Below are 17,484 nucleotides of genomic sequence, written 5' to 3' on the forward strand. Positions count from 1 at the left end.
TATCTTCTATCATATACTGAATAAAAATATACCACTTCTTTTAAACAATAAATCAAGCAATGCAATTGTATAAACATATTGATTTATGGAATATACTTTATACACAGAGCCAAATTTGATGTAATTATTATGATCTGAATATACTACAATTTGTTAAGAGGGCCTTTATTCCATTTATAATATTTAAGTAAAAGAATAGAAATGCTATGAAATTATATATACAAAAAAGTAATAATAATTAAAAAACAATACTGATATAGCATATCTAGAATTAATTATGAAAAAGAGTAAGCTTTTAAAAGCTATAACTTTAAAATTTAAAATCACAAAACTCTGTGTAATTCTATTCTTATTGATATAAAGTTACAACTAGTTAATTATAAGATATCTACTGAATGACATAATTTATTAAGTAGGCAAGAACACAATTTCCCCACTTTAAAAGCATAATATGAATATTTTAATATTATATACTCCATTTTTTTTTATTTTTATTTTTATTTTTTTTTTTCTTAAAATGGTTGCTATAAATATTATAAGCGAATCTAATATCATACTCTACTTTCCATTTAGTGTCTGTAAATAACTATTTTTGTATCTTTTTACTTACAATTTGCATCAAAAAGTTGAATTTTTCGCTAAAAGAAAAAAGTAAACGTCATGAGAACCTATCCAATCATAACCAACAAAATTCATAAATTGCTGCTGTTAAAACTTTTTTTTTTTTTTTTTTTTTTTTTTTTTTTAAATTAATATTTATAGATTTTTATATCCAAATAGCAAACACATATTTGAATTATTTATTCTTTATTAAAAGAAGTATATATTTCTGAACTCCTTTTTTTGTGTTTCTCTATTTTATTTTTTAACAATCCTATTTTATAATCTCATTCTCCTTTTTAATTTTTATCTTATTTTTATACACAAGATGACAGAAGAAACTTTGATTTCAGATCAAGAACTTACGTCGATAGCTCATCGTGTCAAGATTTACCAGCTCAACATGGATACAGTTTGGGAAGATAAAGGGACAGGTTTCTGTTCCTATCAGTTGGTAATTATAACGCGTCTACTAAATAGTAGATTTTATTAATTTCATCTAATAGGGGTCTGAAGGAAAACCAGATCAAATCATTGTTCGTTCTGAAAATGATGATAAAATTATATTGGCTTCTAATGTATTTAAGCGTCGCTTATATCAAAGACAACAAGGTATACTATATAAAGTTTGTCTAGATTTCAAATTAATCTTGTTTTCATTAAACAAAAAAAAAAAAAAAAAAAAAAAAAACAAAAAAAAAGATACATTAATTGTTTGGACTGAAGATGATAATCGCGATCTAGCTTTAAGTTTTCAAGATTATCATAGCTGTGAAGAGATTTGGTAAAAATAAGGAATATTGTCCATCTTAAAAGCTTATCAATATTTTTTTTTCTGTAGGCAAAATATAAATAAGAAACAAGAAGGTAATATATTTACCAGGGGTAGCGTATTGTTTACTTAATTCTATTTAGATAATAATGGCGGCCTTTCTCCAACTGATTCACCAGAGAATACAACATTGCCTGAACCTGAAATGTCTAATTTGAAAGAAATTTTAAAAGTCTTATCTTCAGCCTATTCTCTATTTGAAAAGGATAAAATTGCTACATTCATTTCAATTGAGGTAAAGAATCATGACACTCATTTTACTTGAAACTTATTTGTATAAATAGAATTATATTCAAAAATTATTAAACCTATTTGAAACTTGCGAAGATTTGGAAGACATTGCAGATTTACATCTTTTGTATGATATTATATTGAAAATATGTAAGTTTATTTATACATGTGTGTACTTGTATTAAAGTTTTTTTTTTTATATATGTTGCTATTAAAAAGTAATGCTAACTGATCATGGAATTATTGAACAACTTGTTACTGATGAACATGTATTTAACTTTATGGGAATATTAGAATGTAAAACAAAACAAAAAAAAAATACATGTATGTAGATAGCTAATCATTAAATATATACATACATGTTTAAATAGATAATCCAAATACTCCTGATTTAAAAGCAAAGCATAGAGAATTCCTAAGAACGAAAGGTAACATTAAGCAGATTGTAGAATTTAACGATAAATCAATCAAAAGAAAGATAAATCAAACGTTTCGATTGGAATATCTTCAAACAATCCTATTACAAAATACAAAAGAAATAGACGATTCATTAATTAGTTTGTTAAATAATATTATATTTCAAAATCATGTTGAAATCGTAAATCACATACAAAACAATCATACTTTATTAAATGAATTATTTCAATACGAGGAAGATAAACGAGATGACGTAATACAATTCATTCATCAACTATGTCAACTTGCAAAGCAAATGCAGGCATCTATTCGACTCCATTTATTTAGATCGTTATCAACTTATGGATTACTCGACATTATGTGCTACTCACTTGTTCATTCTGATAAAACTATTCGTACTACCGCTGTTAATTTACTTCAATCATTTACTGAACTTGATGTTAGTACAGTTCGTAGCCATTTATTAACACAGACAATGCAAAAGAGAGACAAGCCACTATTAATTCAAATCATTGTGGAACAATGTGCTGCAGATGCCAATCATGAATTGAAGATACAGTATTTTGAAATCTTGAGACATTTATTAGATTCAAATAATAATAATAATAATCATAGTAATTCACCACCTATTAATGATGTAAGTTGAATGATAAGATGAATAGAATTACAAACATAAATATACTTAAATATACCATTAGCTACATGGAAAAAAGTCATCTGAAATAGATGAATTTTTAGATTTATTTTATGAGAAATACATGGATGCATTCTTAAAACCTATTAAAGATTTAGAAATAAAAGACATGTATTTGAAAGGTAATTTAGTTATATATTTATAAAATACACGGACACTGATATGTATATAAATGTGTTTTTTTTTTTTGTAATGTAGGACCTGTTGAACCTTTAGAATTAACATCGGATCAGGCACAATTATGTCTTTACATTTGTGAATTTATAAATTTTATGGTCAGAAATCATGGATACCGTAGTAAATATGTAATGTTAAATTCAGATACAGTAAAAAAAGTTTTACAATTATACAGATCAAAATATACATATATTAAATTATGTAAGCAATCATTCATTATTATTATTAGCAGTAGTATTTTTTATTCATTATTTTATTATTAGGCGCTTTACGATTTATTCGTATTTGTATCTCAATATCAGATGAATTTTATATCCAGTGTCTTTTAAAAAACAAAGTATTTGAACCAACAATTCGTATATTTTTAGATACAAATGGACGAGATTGTTTACTAAATTCAGCATGTCTTGAATTGTTAGAATATATTAGAAAGGTAAAAAAAGAAAAAAAAAAAGAAAAAAAAATCAAGCTGAATTTTATATCGTTATTCATATTTGAATAGGAAAATATCAAAGTGCTTGTGGATCATTTAATCACTAAATTTGGCTCAGTGCTGGACACAATTACATATATTTCAACTTGTAAACAATTGCGATTAAAATATGAGCATAATTTAAAAGCTCAGGAAGAATTAAATAATGAAAATGATGATTTATCAAGGTAAAAAAAAAAAAAATAAAATAAAATAAAAAAAAATTCATTCTATATTAACATTACTCCACTATTTAATAGTAAATCAGATAAAAATATAAATCATGATGGCTGGTCATCATCCACTGTTGATGACGGCGAAGAAGAATATTTTAATACATCAGATGAAGAAAAGGAAGAAACTGATTCACTAACGCCACAAACATCTAAAGAAACTCACTTACCAATAACTCCATTAGTAAACTATGATGATGACGATGACGACGACGACGACGATGATGAAGCAATAATAGAAGATAAAGAAGAATCAAGATCACTAAAACGTAAAGCCGTTGATGATAATGAAGAAGAGGAAAAGGAAGAATCGAATAGTACTAAATCTTTACCACCGCCTTTTAAGTCAAGAAAAGTATTAGAAGAAGATGAAGATGATTTGTTAACTAAACGTAAACCATTAACTCTTGCAAAAAAGATTGTAATCAAAACTGCGAATATTAAAAGAACGCGTTCATAATGTATTATAAATAAATAATAATGAAATATATACACTACTTTATTAATAAGACATAACAGGAATTAAAAACCCATTCTCCTCCTCTTCTTCATTTTTACATGTATAGTGAGTAGATAATTGAGTGAAAAATAAGGGTGTTAATGAATGAGTATTAATAGTTAATTTTGGTCTCCTGGATGGCTTTATAATAGATAAATCAAGTGGCTTTATTAAAGGTCTTGTTATTGTGACTTGTTGTTGTGACACTTGTTTATGATGAGGTATAGTAGCAGCAGTCATAGTAGAGGAGGGTTGATCATTTATTATTGATGATGTGTAGTAATAGGATCTATCATATTCATCAGCGCTATAAGTTAAAATGATTGTATCTTGTAGATTAAAGCGTACAGTTTTAGTAGTAGTAGTAGTAGTAGTAGTAGTAAAAGGCATTGTTTGTAAGGAAAATATAGGGAAAAGGGATCCTTTTTATAAAGCCCTTTTATACAAACAAACAGACACACACACACACACACACACACACACGGAACAAAAAAGTCTATTTTTATCTTTTAAGTTTGGGACCAATAATGATTATTTTTATTTTTATTTTCATTCTATTTTCGTCTATTATTTTTTCTTTTTTGTAAATACACTATTTATCAACTAGACTTTATTATTTATGACTTTATATAAACAAAGCCATAACATTGACATAAAGTTTTGTTGAATTCTTTCATCTTTTTGAAACTAATCGTTCATCAACTATGGAATAAAAATAAAGAAAGGTAGATGCCACTGTCTATGTTCAAATTCAGTTGAAAAAAAAAATTAAAAAAATAAAAATTTCTCAACTTTATCTTTTCTTTTAAGGAAATGTCAAGTTGTGGTATTTCTTATAACTCATGTTTACTTTTTTATTATAAATAATAATTCAATTAACGGTCATGTCAGAATTAGTAGAGGGTAATGCTATTGTCGTATTAAGTGGTATAAATTCATTATTATTAATAATAGTAGCTATTTGTGTACTACGTTGTTGAGGATCGATATTATTTTGATGATAACCAGTACCATCTTGATTATAGGTAACAATACATTGAAGAGAAGGTGTCATGAATCTTGTTTTGCCTATTTCTAATACTGCTTCATTAGGTACCGCATCTAAAAATTCTTTTCTAATGGAAGCTGGCAAATCCATCAACATGTTTGATTTTAATATAAAGCCATAATTTTGAAACATAAAGTTGAGAACAAGCATTTTTAATCCTATTTCTTCAGCCAAGATTGCTTTTTCAAAAATCAAACCACAATTTTCAATAGTTAAATAGCATCTATAAAGTCTTTCACAACATAACTTTTTTAATTTTTGTAAACAATACAAGTTGGCTAACACAAGCAATTCACAAATAATCTCACAAGTTTCAGATTCGTCTAATCGATCACTATATAAAAATTTTAAAAAGGCCATCACTACTTCAACAGGTTCAGGAATGGTCATCTTTTGTTCAATAGCTTCTAGCATACCAGACTTATGAATATTCTTAAAGTGCGGCCAACGAGTTAATAAGATGACTTGATGAACATGTATCTTTTCTCCATTAGCAGCAAAAATAGAAAAATCAGATAATTCAGGTGTATTCAATAATTGCATAAATTCTACTGATAATTTTGAGTCAGGTATATCATAAAAACCTAAGGATTCACTATGAATAATAAAAGCATCTCTATAACCAAAAAAAAAAAATGAGTGAGCTAAAGAAAAGAAAGATAATCAAACTCGTTCTCTTTCTTTCTACTTGCCTAAAATGATCATATCCATAAGCTCTATAAGGATCCATATTACCAAGAAATAATAAATGATGACTATTTACTTCAGATTCTTCTTCTTTATTAAATATTCCAAAATAATTCCAATTCCCTACTTCAAAATGTCGATCACAATCCTGTTTTTCCCATTCTAAAGCATCTAAATCTAAAGACCAAAGACTATGAATAGACTCACTATCATGTTGACCATTTACAAATCTTCCAAATACAAATAGCTTTCCACATATTGTATCACAAAAATGTTGACTCTTTAAAAGCACCATACCTTGATTACTATTACTGCTAAGAACTAAATGAGGCGTAAAAGGTAGTTTCGAAAGATTGACCATAAACAGATCAGACACAGTGCTACCTTGCTCGTCTTTCCCTGCAAATATATACATTTTATGTCCAATAAGTGTAGCTGAATGATTATATCTAGGCGGCATATGATTGTATTTTGTCCAAATCATTTCATTTAAATCAAGTATACAAATGTCATCTAATACATAAGTGCCTATATTATCTATTCATATTAATATGAATACTATTATCACTGGCATTAAATACTTGTTACATTCTGAGCTTCTAGCAAATCCACCATATATAATTAATTTATCTTTATAGACTATGGCACTATGTAAATAACGTGCTGTAATACTATTCTTAATTGTAGGCTGATACCATGCTGATGTCTTGATATCAAAAATATAGACATCTCCACAATAGTCTTGGTTTTCATTACAGCCACCTATTTTTTTTTTTTTTTTTTTTTTTAGGAATGTTATAATTATCTATTTTTGGTAATTTTTAAACATACCAAATACAATCATAGTATTTTTCCATCTAGTCATAGTATGTCCATATCTTGAAGAAGGTGGTGTACCTATTACATTCTAAAAATATACCAACAAAAAAAAAAAAAAGAAAAAGAAATAAATACTTTATAATAGAAGGACATACACACGTATATATATAAACATATACAAATATGTATACATGTATATATTGTATTATTTATTATAATAGGACGAACCTGAATACTTTTCCAACGCATAGTTATTAAATCAAGGCAATGTAAATCATCAGTAACATTACCACCACCACCACCAAATGCATATAGTTGTTGATCTACTTTAACGAATGATGGCCTCCATATACCAACTATATTATCTCCTGATGTTTGTATAGGATGACTGTGTTTTAAAGGCAAAGCCAACATAGTATTCTATATACGAATATATCAATATATAAAAAGGTGCTGAAGATATATATGGTGTTAGGAAAAGATAAAAAAAGAGAAAATAAAGTCAAATAAAAAAAAAAAGATAAAATAAATAAAATAAAAGACAAAGAATGAGATTTACCTCGTTTTATTATCATTACAGCTATTGTTGCTATGAAAACGCATTATAGGGGTTAGTAGGGAGAGAGAGAAAAAAAAAAGTCCTTTTATTATTACGTAATATTTTGTGTTATTATTATTATTATTGTAAACAAAGAGCACAATATGTTTCAATTTAATAACCCACTTAAATTGGTAACGCTGTATTTTCCCCGGTTCTTATGAATAAAATGCACTATGAATTGGCCTTTAATAAATAATTTATGTTTTATATAATAATAATAGATTTCCTAAATACATGCACTACTACTACTACTACTACTACTATTTTTAAGGCAATGATAAAGTTACTTTACTTGGTTATACTCTTCACATGATTCTACGAGAGGATTCTAATGTACTTTAAAGAAGCCTTTTATAATAAAAGAGAGTCTTAGAATGATAAATTATTTCTAAAACAAGTATAAAAATAATAAACACAAGTTAAGCTTTTTTAAGTTATGTTGTTGAAATAGCCATTCTTCAAATATTAATATAGATTATTGGCGTTACTGCTTATCATGAAGATATATGTATATATGCGTTTATACATTTATACATTTATACATTTATATATTCATATATTTATACATATGCATTTATATGTATTTGTATATATTTGTATATGTTTTTTTTTTTTATCTGAAATTAATCAAACTTATTAGTGTGCCTACATCTCCGAATTAAAAGCAGAAGTGGTACTAAATTTCTTCTTTTCTTATTGTTATTTTTCTTATATTTGTATATGCCTGAAATTATTAAAGAAGGTTATCTCTCTTTGAAAGAAGAAGGTTTAAGGGCTTGGATCTGGTCTAAAAGATATTGTGTATTAAGAGATCAATCTTTAACTTTTCATCGTAATGAGGTATATTTATTTGAATTTCATCATGACTTATTATATTCATAACTTCTTTAGGCTGGACAATGTATTGGCTTAATATTTTTAAAAGAAATTGGTTCTGTAACGAGAATAGACCTTAAACCTTATTGCTTTGAGATATCTGCAAAAGACAAAACATATTATATTGCTTGTAAAAGTGATGAAGAACTTTATAGTTGGATGGATGAAATTTACAATGTAAGTCCTTTTTATTTTTATTCTGTTTTATTTTAAAAATAATAATAACTATCATTAAAATAGAGATCATCTGTTGGAACTTCAAGTCCAACTAATTTCATTCATAATGTTCATGTTGGTTTTGATCCAATTACAGGCGCTTTCACAGTAAGATATTTTACCAACAATAATAAGAAAAGAAAAAAAATAATAACTTTTTTTTTTTTTTTTTTTTTTTTTTTTTTTTTTAAATAGGGACTACCCGATCAATGGACTCGTTTGTTAAAAGGTTCAGCCATTACAGCTGAAGATGCAGCAAAGAATCCTCAAGCAGTTTTAGATGTACTAGAGTTTTACGCTGAACAAACAAAACGTGAAGAAGAAGAATATGGTACATCTCAACTTCAGGGCGCTGTTGAACGCATGAGTGGTTTGGGATGGGCAAAGATGATGCAAGAAAACTCACTTCAACAAACAAGTCAAAAGAAACCCATTCCTAATGTAAAATTACCTTCCAAAAATATACCTCCTAGACCTGCTCCTCCTCCCCCTTCTGCACTTCAAGCCCTTTCTGAATTAAAAATACAAGTAAGTTTCCCATGTAAAGAAATAAATGTATACAAACTAATAGTCAATTAGGAACAACAAACACAATTACCACCGCTGCCAAGACCTACACATAAATTAAATATGATTACACCTGCTTCACCAGTAAGTATATTATATTATATTATATTATATTATATTATATTATATTATATTATATTATATTGCATATAATAATATAATAATATAATATAATTATAACTAATTATAATATAAATTATTAGGGTAATTACGCTTTACCATCTAGAGATCAAAATGAAAGTCCGATTCCCACTGGTAAATTAGTTAAAGATATTCACCTAGAAAAAGTTTTGGGTTCAGAAAGGGTTCCAATTCGTACAAGTAGTGTCGATTATTATCAACAACAGGTATCCAGAGAAAAAGAACAACAGCAATTAGAAAGTGAACGTGAAAGAGAAAGAGAGCGCTTATATAAAGAAAGAGAAAGAGAAAAGGCAGCTGCTCAAGTATCGTCCAAGAAGAAGGTTGAACAAAGAATTAGTACAATGACTGAAGCTCAAATTATGGAAAAACTTCGTAAGTTATCTACGTATATAGTTGCTTGTATATGTATCTATTTATATTGATTTCACCTCTCCCTTTCATATATGTATATGCATATATAGGTTCTGTTGTTTCTAAAGGTGATCCTAATGAATGCTATAAAAAAATTAAAAGAGTGGGACAAGGGTACGAAAAAAAAAGTAATTTCATATATGTGATTTGAATGCTTATATGTACCTTTTCGTTAATTAGTGCATCTGGTTCTGTTTATGTTGCAAACTCTCTTGCTACAAATACAAAAGTGGCAGTTAAACAAATGGATTTGGCAAATCAACCTCGTAAAGAACTTATTGTTAACGAAATCTTGGTGATGAAGGAATCACAACATCCCAATATTGTTAATTTCCTTGATGCTTTCCTTATTGGAAGCTCTGATTTATGGGTAGTAATGGAATATATGGAAGGTGGCGCTTTAACAGATGTCATTGATAACAATAGTAAAATGACTGAACAGCAAATCTCAACCGTATGTCTTGAAACTGTTGCAGGTCTTCATCATTTACATTCACAAAATATTATTCATAGAGATATCAAGTCCGATAATATCTTACTTAATTCTCAGGGACATGTTAAAATTAGTGACTTTGGTTTCTGTGCAAAATTAACAGATCAAAAGAGAAAACGTGCAACTATGGTAGGAACACCATATTGGGTAAGTTTGTTTCCATCTTAATTATATACTACAATTGAAATAACTCGTTATTATCATAGATGGCACCCGAGGTAGTAAAGCAAAAAGAATATGGTGCTAAAGTGGATATTTGGTCACTTGGTATTATGGCTATTGAAATGATCGAGAATGAACCACCTTATCTTGATGAAGAGCCATTAAAGGCCCTATATCTTATCGCAACAAATGGTACTCCAACATTGAAAAACCCTGAAAGATTATCAAATGAGTTGAAATCCTTTTTAGCTGTATGTCTTTGCGTTGATGTCAGATCTCGAGCAACTTCTTTAGAATTAATGAATGTAAGTTTATTATTATTCTTTCTTTCTTTTTTTTTTTCTTGGTTTTGCTTATATTTATTTTCATTCTTTTTTTTTTTAGCATGAGTTTCTTAAAAAGGCTGGTCCTTTAGAAATTTTGGCGCCTTTACTGAAATTCAGAACAAAAACAAAGATCTAAAAAGTTGAATACATAATTCTACAACTATTTAAAGGAAATAGATTTATAAAATAAATATAAATTTATTATTATTATTATTATTATTATTTTTTTCAAATCCTGCCATTTCCAATATTAGACTTAAAAAAAAAAAGTAGTAACCTTTCGAAAATTTATTATGTAATAATAGATTGTGTATTGTGAATACTATTTATGTACTGTTATTATTTATTTCTACTATATAAAATATATTACATTTATAATGGACGACTACCACCACGGTAAGAACCTTGACGAGAGACAGGATGTGATGCAGTTCCACGGGAACTACTTGAACGCTTCATACTTTCTTTCTCTTCATTGGCTTTCTTGGCTTGTTCATGAATTTCAGCAAGAGTAGTTGGAGCAGGTTGATTACCACGTTTAAGAGTCCATTTACTCTTACGAAGATCAAATACATCCTAATAACAATTGTAAGTATATATATATAAATATATATCAAAGAAGAAGAAGAAAGAAGTAAAAAAAAAAGGGGGGGAGAGGGAAGGAGAGGGTAAGGGAATTATAAATAAACTTACCAAAATCTTGAATTTGATTCTTGAACTTAAAGTTGAAGACTTGTACATTTCTTTCATTCTTTCGAAATAGGTATCCAGCCATTCTTTGTTCTTTCTGCTACTACTTTCAAATGTTTGACCGATAGTAGTCATCAATTTACACATTGTCTCTGTTTCATCATCTTCGGGTTGTTGAGGATCAGAACAGAGTCGCATCAAACATTCAATCATAACACGGTCAGATAACATTTGACGTTTATAGAGCTCACCCACAAATTGAACAAGACCAAGACCTTGACGCTTAGCTTTAACAGCAGCATAGTATTCATCAGTTAACATTTCACTTGCTGAATTTTCGTCCATCTTTGGTAAGTTACTCTTCCAACCCTTTTCAAACTCTTGTTGACAACGATTTAGGAGGTATTTACGATAAAGAGAACCACTGGAAACAGGTTCGCCATTCTTATCAAGAATGTTGACGTCCTTAATTTCAGTATTTTGTGAAATAACATCATACATTTTTCTACAAAGTTGTGCCCACATACTAGCAAAGTTAGGTTCATCACAAGCTTTATCAAATACAAGTTGAATGACGTTTCGGAGGGATTGTCCATTATCTTCTTTTTCAGATTGTTTAGCATATTCCCAGATTTGATCAGAAATAGAATCAAATTTTTCAATAGTTAATTTGTTAAGAAGGGCCTTCACCTTACGAGCAATCATTTCTTGAGGAATTAATTCAGCCTCAACTTCAGCAACAATAGCTTCAGATGTTGTTGAAGCAGCTCCCCCTGTTTTAATGACAGCAGGGACCCAGCGGTTTTCACTCTTGGCCAAAGGTACAACTTGTTCAGGAGGAATGGTAGGACCACCAGACTGTTCTTTAGGATTATGTCGGTTCTTACCACCACGGCTACTTCTACTTCTACCACCCTGAGATCCTTGACGCTCCATACCAGGAGAATTAGGTCCACTACTACCTTGACGATGAGAGAAGGAGCGACCACTAGAGAATTTACCCATTTCCCCACGACTATCACGTGAATTGTTTCTAGACATACTGTCTCCTGATCCACCAGGAGTACGAGGTCCACGACCGCGTTCGGATGTTTGACGACGAGACATACTACGTCTATTTTCATTACTACCTGCCTCTTCAGTTGCAGATGGGAGTTGTGATAAGTCTTCGTCTGTCTCGGTACAAAGTTTTTGGAACTGGATCAAGAAGGCACGCTCATAAACAATCCTACCGGAAACTGGATCTTTTCCTTTTGGTGCTATAATCTCAGAGGGATATTGAATAGCACTAAAATCTTCAATCACAGGTAAAGGAGCACGTTTAACCTTGGGAGGGGTATTACTACTAGGCGAAGTTACAGGAGAATCGTGGAATACATGTGCAGGAATAGCTGAGATGTCAAGACGACCAGGTGCAACACCTCTAGCAATTTTATCAGCAGTGATAGCAGCAATACGTTCTTCATCTTCAATAGTAGGCTCATCTTTAGATTTATCATCATTTTTAAATTCACTATCTTCGGTTTCAGGTTCAGGCTTGTCGTTCGTTTCTTCCATTGTTTTAGAATTTTCGCCTTCTTCAACTGTTTTCTCACTTTCCTTACTTTTATCTTCTTCTTTTTCGTTTTGCTCAACTTCTTCCTTTTCCTATATCACCATTACAAATTTAAGGTTAATACGCTATCCATTATACACATACAAAAAAAAAAAACTTCAACTCACTTGAGGGTTCACGATCTTAACAGCACGAGAAGGAGATACTGCTTTAATCTCTTTATTTTCATCAGTCTTTAAAGAAGAGCTTGAAAGATTAATAACCTCACTTGTGTCAGGATTGATAATAGGAATAGCTTTGTTGACAGAAGGTTGTGGGACAAATGTTGGGTAAGTATTACGTCCGTAGAACTGCCCATACTACATAGGTATTAGTGATATTGACTTTTAAGTATTTTTTTTTCTTAAAAAAATACTTACATATTGGTTGCCTTGCCAGTTTCCGGTACCATTAGGAGATGTAGGATTTTTATAACCAGCTGGCATTTCTTGAGAGGAGCTATTATTTGGTTCAGGAGACTATAATAATTTTAGCAGCTGATTTTTTCTTTTATCAATAAATTAAACTTACGGTTGATACATTATCCATAGAGGGCACAGATTCATTAACTTTAGATTGGGATTCTTTATTAGATTCTGTACCATCAGATTGGTTTGACACTTTAAAGACAAAAAAATTAATTTAGTTAAATATTTTTTTTTTGAAGAACTATAAAAACTTGTATATTTACCTGTTTCAATGGAAGATTCTTCAACCAAATTAGCAGAATCGTTACTTGTTAAAGGTTCAGGATTACTTCTAAAAATTTTTTTTTAAGAAATTATTCAAATTAGATCTATAAAAGATGCTGATTGGCTTTGAAGTAACTACATACTCATTTGCTTGGGCATCTATAGATGAGACTATTTCGGAAGAAGATGCTTCTACAGTTGCATTCTTGGCTTCAGCAGGTTCAAGTTCACTGATAGGTCCATTGTCGTTGTTAGATGTTTGCGATTCCACGTTTTGAGAGCTTGTCTGAGCAGCTTGAGCGTAGTTAAAAACTGATTGAGAGTTATCTTTTTCGGTTGTATTGAGAGTTGTATTCATTAGTTATTGGCTTAAACTTGCATATAACCTAGTTGTACCGAGTTGGTAATAGATATATGGGTTTTTCTTTAGAAAAATGTAATAATTCTACGCGCACGAAAAAATGCTAATCTATATTTGATAAACAGTCACGCTAAACTGGGGCTTAGATTTTAATTAATTAATTATCTAATGGTAGTCCTCTTCTTGTAAATGGATAATGTATGTACTATAGAAATGTTTAATACAATAATGTAGATAAATTACATGCTATTTATAATTAAATGATAAATTGAGTAATATATGAGCTATAATTGAATATATAAATTTGTACTATAATTCATAACAGCCTGCCTTTTTATCTTATTTGTTTTTCTTTTGATAGTGCTAGCGCTTGACTTTTTTCAAAAAGGGTTTCCAAAGCCTTTTTTTTTTTTTTTAAAAAAAATAAGAGTCAATAAAAGTCAAAAATAATGAGTGGTCTTAACAAGACTTTATCAGTCATTACTTTCGATTTATTATCTTCTTTTTTTAATAAAAGTATGCCCATTAAAGAGAGCAAGTTTAACGCCTATTAAAAGTTCTCCTTTAAAAAAAAAAAGCAGTTTCACATGTCTACTATCCATTCCTATTTTAAACATCTAAAACCAGACTTTATTTCTTTTGAATTTATATCCTTTAATATAAGGGTAAAGAAAGGAAGTAATAAAAAACTAAATGTATAGTTTATTAACATACGAATACAGTAAACTATTTGCATACTATGAATGACTATACTTTAGACAAGCAATACTTGACAAGTTAAAACGAGTTTTTTGATGTATTCCATGTCATTTGATTGAACTTGAAGTGTAATATATTTATTTATATATTTACTTCGTAAGCTTGTACAATACTTTTGTCTTTCAATAGATGTACAAAGCTATTAAGAATTCTTTTCTTTTTGGTTTATTCAGCAAAGTTAAGCTAATTCATAGTCACTAAACTATTAGTAAATAATAAAAATAACTTATGTTTGATATATTTAGCTCAAACAAAAGCTTGAAATAGAAATGGACAGCTTCAGTGGTTATTTATTGTTGTTGTTGTTGTTGATCATATGCGATTATAGCATTTACCAGGTGCTCAGCATTAGGCTTATCAGCAACTACATTAACATGAAAACTTAATTCATTTATTATGTAATCTGATGTTGTAGGACCTATGACAGCTATTTTAGGGTGATTCCGTACGGTAAAAAGCTTCTCCTTTATTTGTTGATCAATAGTTGAAAGAATAAATTTTAAACCAGAAGGACTAAAATAAACTGCCCAGTCTGCTCTCATATCCAATCCTTGCATCCTATGTGCCAAATTAGGATGTACACATGTTGAATAGCTTTGAATTTCTCTAAACGGTAATTTTGCTTGATTTAAGGCCTCAGGAATGATATCACGCCTTTTGTCTCCTGCTAAGAACAATAAGGCTGACTTTGATCTTTCTTCCAAAAGAAATTTAACTAATTCAGCCGCTCGAGGCGCAACTGTCCATGATCGGTGACTTTTAAAAAGAGATAATTGCTCTAAAGCATTAGCCGTTTGTGGTCCTACAATAAAGATGGGTAAATTATTCCATTCTTCAATTACTTGACTGCTAATATCGTCTTCAATCAATTCATATGCTTCTTGAATAGCTTCTACAGATCTTTGTGAAGTTAAAATGAGCCCACCTAAATGCTCTTGGTGAGGTCCATTTAAAATGATGTTCTTTAAAATGTCAATATTTTCAAGTTTATGATCAAGAACAGGAATAAATTGAGGTATATAATTATATTTTAAAAATAGTTCTTTATATTTATCTTGATCATCTTGTTTCTTGAATAATATAACTCGCTTTTGAGTCATTGTTAATCCTATAAAGTTTACGTGTATATAAATATGTATATTAATATATAAAAAAAAAAGTACAAATATCTATTTTGGAATATAGCATACGAAGTTCACTTCATTATTCGACGGTGTTTAAAATCTTGTAACGACTTTATATCCGTAAGAGGATAACAGTAGAACTTTGCCATTTAATATCATTAATCTTGTTAAAGCTTAACGTCAATTTTTTTTTTTGTATTAACTATCCTAGACATGTTCCTCTCCTACTTTAAATACATGTTTACGATCTAAGCAATGTATATGAATAAGTGTATTTTCTTTATATAATATTTACTAAAAACGAGAGAACTAAATTCATCCTATAAAATAAAATTGATTATGTAATATATTTCAAACTTGTGCTTTTTTTTTTTTTTTTTTTTTTTTTTTTTTTTCAGCTAAAATTATTTTGCTTACAACTGATTATTAGGAGATCCATGACAAATAATATTTCCCAAGCTAAAAGAAGACATTTAGTACATTAAACACAGATGAGTGGTAATTTAATTCCAGCCATTATTGTTCATCTTATCATTACCATTATACTTCAATTACATATCTCTTTTATTTATTTATTTTTTGGCGCATGACAATAATAGGTGGTAATTGTGACACATAAATAAGAGTTAAAAGAAGTGTACACTGCAAAAAAAAAATATTGAAAATCTACTTGTGTCAGGTAATTGTTAATCCTTGTACACATAAGAGATATTGCTAATTGGACTTCTTTAGAGAATATTTCTATCTAACACGCCTTCCTACTGTTTATATTCTTTATAAATTTGATTTTTGTTCTAAAGCATTCAAAAGAGTATTTATATATTGATTGTCTATACTACATACACTTTAGTTCTTTTAGTTGAAAAGCGTGCTGATAGAAGTCTAATGTAATTTACTGTCTACTCTCGTTATTTCAAACATGTTTATTCATAAACTAGTTTCTTTACACAGTTTTTTTTTTATCACTACAAGTATCATAATTACGATTATATATAATAAATGATTGAAAATAATAAATGCTTTTTAGGATATACAAGCTATCTTTTGAAAAAAAAAACCATCTATTGGAAACTATAAATCTGCAATTTTCATACACTCCTTCCCATTGGCGTTGTGACCATTATATTTTAAATAAAGAATATATCATTTCTTCCACTTAAAGTTTTTCTAAAAAAAAAACAATGATTATTTATTTCGTAATTTATTATCATGGTCTAGTAGAGTGTATACCGTCTACTATTCATCTACATTACCCGGGGCAGTTCGATATTAGATAAAGAGAGGGGTAAAAAAGGAAAGAGGGAGGAGTCAAGAATGCTTGGGTTGGAACCAATTCTATAAATATTTACCGAAGAAACAGTTAAGAACGAGAAAAGTATGATTGTGATGAAGATGAGCAAATTCACATGGGATTCGACAGGTAGAGATACAAGTTTTGGATTTCTGTAGCTTATTCGAGAAGAAATAAGAATGAATTAATTACGTCGAGATTGACTTGACATTATTCATGATTATGCTAGATAGGAAAGTATTTGTGTATTTTTTTTTTTTTTCATTTTTAGTCAGGAATTCAGAAAGACGTTGCAGACATGATTGTGACTTTTTACCGGATAACTAGCCGAGCTGGTAACGAATACAACAGCTGTACTCAGATAGGATTAAGTAAGGGCTATAGTAGACATAATAAGAGTCATTTAATAGTTTAAATTTGTTAGAGCAATTCAAGTTTTTTTTTGCTAGTAAATAGGGTTAGAAAGCA

The 17,484-nt window shown here is 29.1% G+C and overlaps 6 protein-coding genes across 6 annotated transcripts; 2 read left to right on the plus strand and 4 right to left on the minus strand.

The window, feature by feature from the left end:
- The first annotated feature begins 738 nt into the window (after positions 1-738).
- BX663DRAFT_518453 (component of IIS longevity pathway SMK-1-domain-containing protein) lies at positions 739-4,149 on the plus strand. The gene is made up of 13 exons (XM_051528870.1): positions 739-1,054; positions 1,107-1,212; positions 1,303-1,384; positions 1,442-1,467; positions 1,516-1,667; positions 1,717-1,813; positions 1,883-1,960; positions 2,035-2,717; positions 2,779-2,896; positions 2,973-3,152; positions 3,215-3,384; positions 3,454-3,611; positions 3,684-4,149. The coding sequence occupies exons 1-13, from the start codon at positions 929-931 to the stop codon at positions 4,114-4,116; spliced, it is 2,409 nt and encodes an 802-aa protein (XP_051380052.1). The 5' UTR covers positions 739-928; the 3' UTR covers positions 4,117-4,149.
- On the minus strand, positions 4,150-4,537 carry BX663DRAFT_518459 (uncharacterized protein). The gene has a single exon (XM_051528871.1). It carries the CDS (start codon positions 4,393-4,395, stop codon positions 4,159-4,161), a length of 237 nt encoding a protein of 78 aa, XP_051380053.1. The 5' UTR covers positions 4,396-4,537; the 3' UTR covers positions 4,150-4,158.
- Positions 4,538-5,026: 489 nt separating this feature from the next.
- On the minus strand, positions 5,027-7,217 carry BX663DRAFT_477289 (uncharacterized protein; the record flags this gene model as incomplete). Its single annotated transcript, XM_051524281.1, has 5 exons — positions 6,938-7,217; positions 6,722-6,797; positions 6,479-6,652; positions 5,873-6,418; positions 5,027-5,817 (listed from the first exon to the last, which is right to left on the minus strand). The coding sequence occupies exons 1-5, from the start codon at positions 7,121-7,123 to the stop codon at positions 5,027-5,029; spliced, it is 1,773 nt and encodes a 590-aa protein (XP_051380054.1). The 5' UTR covers positions 7,124-7,217.
- A 746-nt stretch (positions 7,218-7,963) lies between these two features.
- BX663DRAFT_563280 (kinase-like domain-containing protein) lies at positions 7,964-10,697 on the plus strand. The gene is made up of 10 exons (XM_051532003.1): positions 7,964-8,150; positions 8,202-8,363; positions 8,427-8,510; positions 8,598-8,930; positions 8,982-9,053; positions 9,173-9,485; positions 9,575-9,638; positions 9,705-10,164; positions 10,224-10,484; positions 10,564-10,697. The coding sequence occupies exons 1-10, from the start codon at positions 8,031-8,033 to the stop codon at positions 10,639-10,641; spliced, it is 1,947 nt and encodes a 648-aa protein (XP_051380055.1). The 5' UTR covers positions 7,964-8,030; the 3' UTR covers positions 10,642-10,697.
- Positions 10,698-10,770: 73 nt separating this feature from the next.
- On the minus strand, positions 10,771-13,899 carry BX663DRAFT_518470 (uncharacterized protein). Its single transcript, XM_051528872.1, has 6 exons — positions 13,625-13,899; positions 13,481-13,548; positions 13,321-13,409; positions 13,170-13,268; positions 12,918-13,109; positions 10,771-12,842 (listed from the first exon to the last, which is right to left on the minus strand). The coding sequence occupies exons 1-6, from the start codon at positions 13,837-13,839 to the stop codon at positions 11,082-11,084; spliced, it is 2,424 nt and encodes an 807-aa protein (XP_051380056.1). The 5' UTR covers positions 13,840-13,899; the 3' UTR covers positions 10,771-11,081.
- A 1,013-nt stretch (positions 13,900-14,912) lies between these two features.
- On the minus strand, positions 14,913-15,281 carry BX663DRAFT_410723 (uroporphyrinogen-III synthase; the record flags this gene model as incomplete). The annotated part of the gene is made up of 1 exon (XM_051522286.1): positions 14,913-15,281. A coding segment is annotated over one exon (369 nt), but the record flags the coding sequence as incomplete, so codon positions are not given.
- Between the last annotated feature and the right edge of the window lie 2,203 nt (positions 15,282-17,484).

This window comes from Cokeromyces recurvatus, assembly GCF_025118155.1.
Source record: "Cokeromyces recurvatus strain NRRL 2243 chromosome Unknown BX663scaffold_25, whole genome shotgun sequence".
Taxonomy (NCBI): Eukaryota; Fungi; Mucoromycota; class Mucoromycetes; order Mucorales; family Mucoraceae; genus Cokeromyces; species Cokeromyces recurvatus.

What these genes read in the sequence shown, in the direction of transcription:
- BX663DRAFT_518453 (XM_051528870.1), top strand. Translation starts at nt 929, where the DNA reads ATGACAGAAGAAACTTTGATTTCAGATCAAGAACTTACGTCGATAGCT. An exon ending in CTTATATCAAAGACAACAAG is followed by an intron (nt 1,213 to 1,302) that starts GTATACTATATA and finishes ACAAAAAAAAAG; the next exon opens with ATACATTAATTGTTTGGACT. An exon ending in TGATATTATATTGAAAATAT is followed by an intron (nt 1,814 to 1,882) that starts GTAAGTTTATTT and finishes GCTATTAAAAAG; the next exon opens with TAATGCTAACTGATCATGGA.
- BX663DRAFT_518459 (XM_051528871.1), bottom strand. Translation starts at nt 4,395, where the DNA reads ATGACTGCTGCTACTATACCTCATCATAAACAAGTGTCACAACAACAA.
- BX663DRAFT_563280 (XM_051532003.1), top strand. Translation starts at nt 8,031, where the DNA reads ATGCCTGAAATTATTAAAGAAGGTTATCTCTCTTTGAAAGAAGAAGGT. An exon ending in TAACTTTTCATCGTAATGAG is followed by an intron (nt 8,151 to 8,201) that starts GTATATTTATTT and finishes TAACTTCTTTAG; the next exon opens with GCTGGACAATGTATTGGCTT. An exon ending in TGGTAGGAACACCATATTGG is followed by an intron (nt 10,165 to 10,223) that starts GTAAGTTTGTTT and finishes TTATTATCATAG; the next exon opens with ATGGCACCCGAGGTAGTAAA.
- BX663DRAFT_518470 (XM_051528872.1), bottom strand. Translation starts at nt 13,839, where the DNA reads ATGAATACAACTCTCAATACAACCGAAAAAGATAACTCTCAATCAGTT. An exon ending in CTATGGATAATGTATCAACC is followed by an intron (nt 13,269 to 13,320) that starts GTAAGTTTAATT and finishes AAATTATTATAG; the next exon opens with TCTCCTGAACCAAATAATAG. An exon ending in TTAAGATCGTGAACCCTCAA is followed by an intron (nt 12,843 to 12,917) that starts GTGAGTTGAAGT and finishes ATGGTGATATAG; the next exon opens with GAAAAGGAAGAAGTTGAGCA.